The sequence below is a fragment of the Cannabis sativa genome, chromosome 7 (assembly GCF_029168945.1).
Source record: "Cannabis sativa cultivar Pink pepper isolate KNU-18-1 chromosome 7, ASM2916894v1, whole genome shotgun sequence".
Lineage (NCBI taxonomy): Eukaryota > Viridiplantae > Streptophyta > Magnoliopsida > Rosales > Cannabaceae > Cannabis > Cannabis sativa.
Genome location: NC_083607.1, coordinates 14,515,292 through 14,518,925, shown reverse-complemented (window position 1 = coordinate 14,518,925; position 3,634 = coordinate 14,515,292). Strand labels below are relative to the sequence as shown.

The window sequence follows — 3,634 nt, the reverse complement described above, 5'->3', positions numbered from 1 at the left end:
ACCCTCTAATAAATGATCTACATTGAATAGGCACTAAGTTACCGTTACACCTTCAATGTATTTTATCCTTAAAACACTTAGCTCTGTATAAATGATATTTCAGCGAAGTGAAATGAGATCTCCACCATTTATTTCTGTGTAGCCAAGCTCGAAGGATATCATCGTTTCACTTATAAATTCCTATAGAAGTTATAGACTCCATATTTATGTTAGCGCTCCCACTCAATTATACTATCATGTTCCCAAAATGTACGTATCACCCTTGAAAGTGCAACTAGTAGATTTTAATGATTAAAGTTACCAAGTTGTACATCTTTAGATTGATCGATTTCACGATATGAGTTATGAACAAGAATTAAACTTTAAGCTGTAAATCACACATCAATTTACAAGCTTCATCTGCATTGAGAACACATCTCAGCCGACTAGTGCTTGGGTTCCCCGAACCAGGGTAAATTCATCCACTATTTATCAAAGGTTCATATTACAATTTCCAATTCTCTCTAAAGGAATCAAATACAACCTTTACAGCAAATAGTAATGAATTACCAACGACAATCAAGAACACTGATTGTTAATGCACAATCCCTTGTGCAGCAACTGAGCTCCTCTTCAACATGTCTTCAATCTGAAATCCCTTCAGATCTGATGATGAAGATGACACTGAAATCCCTTCAGTTTGAACTCAACAATTCCAGATTCAGATCATTCCGCCATTGATGAACACTCTCAAGCTCCAAGATCTAACCTGTAATCACAATCACAAGAAACAAGATACGACTATCTCTCTAAAAACAACCGAAATAACTGTCTGAACGATTTAATGGATAACCACTTTACTAACAGAAACTGACTATATATATATCCACAAAATAAGTCCAGCTGGCACTAACTAACACTTAAATGAGACTCTCGTAAACAAACGTTAGTGCAGATATAACAGACTAAAAATCCAGATACGACTAGACATTGAACAGAACAAACACTGTCACAAAATAATAACACTAACATTCTCCCCCTTGACAGGTTATGTTCAATGACTAACACACAAAACTAAAGACCAGAAAATATTAATAAACCAGATATAAAAGTTTTTAGGAATATAAACAAAGCCACTACAAAAGCAAAATGAATTACATATATCTCCCCCTTCATTGAATATGATCTGTAGGTTCCTGTGCTGTGCCAGACTCCCCCTGGGAAGGTGGTCCTGTCGACACAAAGGGTGTTGCAGTGTCAGTTGGAGGATCTAGATCAGGTTGTGCTGAACTAGTGACAGGATCCAAGGCTGAAGGCTCCCCCTGCATATGTGCATTATTCCCAGATGTGTCTGATGATGCGCCAAACGAATCACGATGAAACTCAAGCAGAGAGATGTCAGGCAGAGAATCCCCAGGAAAATGGTGCAAAAGAGTGGACTTGATAGAACAAACCATTTGATACATTGAGGCCTCAAAGGCAAGCTGATGCTTTTGATCCTTCTTATAGCGTTTGGCAAAAGATTGAAACTCAGTAAACATTTGTACCTGCCAGCTGGAATCCGAGAGTCCTTTGAACATAGGAGACTTGCCTTTTCTCACTGTGGTTCCTGAGGGAGTGGTTGAAGAAGGCTTCCTGTTGACCACCGATAGAAAGCTCTTACTGAGAACCGGATTCTGAACTTGATAATCATGCGTTGTGAGTGGAGGGTGAGCATCCATAAGAACTCGTTGAACTAAACTTGGAAATGGTAGCTTGTTACGAGTGCCAGTGGATTCAGAGGCTTCCAGTACCCGTTCAAAAATGAGCGAGGGCATATCAATGGACACATTAGTGCCTACAGCATACAAGAACTTGCCAATCTCAAGTGTAACAGCAGACAAGTGAGAATTAGGAAACCAATTGTACAAGACTACTCGATGAAGAACCCTATAGAATGGAGTCAAGTGAGTGACCAGAATTTCCTGTTTGTCCCAAGTATAGTCATCCCTGCCAGTTAGCACTCGACCCATCAAAGATTGATCTGGATTGAAGTGTTTCCCATATGTTGGATTCCTGATGGACTCAACTTGCAATAAGGACGCAATAGTGGAAGGACCAAAAGGAACTCTATGACCCCTAACAAAGGCACTCACACACCCTGGATGACCCTCAGCAATAACAGTTCTATCCAGATTGGCATAGAATTCTCGAACTAATATGGGATGGGGAGCAGACAAGTTAGTGACCGTGTTGACCCATTTCCTAAGTTTTAAAAACTCATGCAGTTCAGGAAAATCATCTAATATGACCACTTGTTTGAACCAAAGCTCACGACTGCCAAACCACCGTTGATAGACAGAGGCTTTAGAGGCATCAACAAAGCATTGTACTGTTGCTGGGTCGACAGTTGATATAGGTACTTTGGGAAGTTTGGACTTTTTAGAACCTCTAGACGACCGTTTGGGAGATGACTCTGTAGAGGCAACTGGAGTGGGTTTTTTCTTGGATTTCTTTTCAGGTGGATGATACGTGGTGTCAGCAGAGGATTTTCTTTTGGGTTGAACACGTTCACTGGTTGGGGGTAGGAATAGAGACCTTAGATGGAGGACGAGGAGGGCCTATAGGTTTCGAGGGAGATTGGTGACTCGACGAAGAACGAGTGACTCGTTTGGACACAAGTGGGGAAGGAGATGAAAGTGAAGGACGAACCTTTTTAGAGATAGGAGGAGCCTTACCTAGAAACGTACGAGGTTTCTGACTGACCGGAGGTGAGGGAGGAGACGGGGTTGACTCTGAACTCGGGAAATGTGCAGAACCACCAACCTCCGACTGGTAGAGGACAATGTCACGACAGGGATTAGGCAATGCAGACGCGACTGTAGGAGGCACTGGAGGATCATCAGTCGACTCCATGGATGGAACAACCATAGCAACAGGGGTTACTGCAATGGGTGTGATATTCTCCATGATAGAGAGGAAAGAATTTGGATGAGGCAGAGCTTAGGGTTTCGGAGAGGAAAGTGAAGAAGTGAGACTGATCACTTTTCGTAGGCCTTAAGTATAGGCACCCTGACACAACTGACCAGGCAAAAAAAATGATGATGATTTTTTTAAAATTTGATTTTTGCCAAAGAAACCGTACGCGCCCAAATTGAATATTTACTACCACATCATACGGCACACTAAACGAAACAAACCAACGTCATCAGGCAATGAGTGTATCAAAGAAACCAGAATTGTGACAAATATACCAACAATATTTGCATTTAGCCCACACTTAGACAAAACAGAAAAATAACAAAAAAGACTTCAAGATACTCAACTTTTAAGACAAAAAAAATTATATCAGCTGATCAATGAAAAGTGTTTCTGAGAATGGTACTGCACATCTTGAGCAACAGATCATTCCCCTTCCCCAGCGACAATGGTACTTACGAGAGCACTACACATTGAATCTCCATTCGTGTGTGAACAGTGATCTCATGTGGTCCAAGAAGAGTGAAATTCAGCTGGACCACTCTCTCAACTAAGCAACAACTGATAGTAGGAAAATACAATTTTTGTATTGTTTTTTTTTTATGAAGCCTCTTTTTTTTTATATCACTCTGGCTCTTGCTTTAGTACCCAGACATGGCTTTCACTCTCTTCCAGAGATGTAGCCGTCCTCTTTGAG

The 3,634-nt window shown here is 41.1% G+C and overlaps 1 protein-coding gene across 1 annotated transcript; it reads right to left on the bottom strand.

Moving 5' to 3' along the window:
* Positions 1-1,151: 1,151 nt before the first annotated feature.
* LOC133039647 (uncharacterized) lies at positions 1,152-2,928 on the bottom strand. The gene is made up of 2 exons (XM_061118553.1): positions 2,557-2,928; positions 1,152-2,471 (listed from the first exon to the last, which is right to left on the bottom strand). The coding sequence occupies exons 1-2, from the start codon at positions 2,926-2,928 to the stop codon at positions 1,152-1,154; spliced, it is 1,692 nt and encodes a 563-aa protein (XP_060974536.1).
* Positions 2,929-3,634: the final 706 nt, after the last annotated feature.

Bases quoted from the DNA above. Each gene is read 5' to 3' on its own strand.
- LOC133039647 (XM_061118553.1), bottom strand. From the start codon at position 2,928: ATGGAGAATATCACACCCATTGCAGTAACCCCTGTTGCTATGGTTGTT. The intron at 2,472-2,556 runs GTCTCTATTCCT...CCACCTGAAAAG, and splicing joins CTCCTCGTCCTCCATCTAAG to AAATCCAAGAAAAAACCCAC.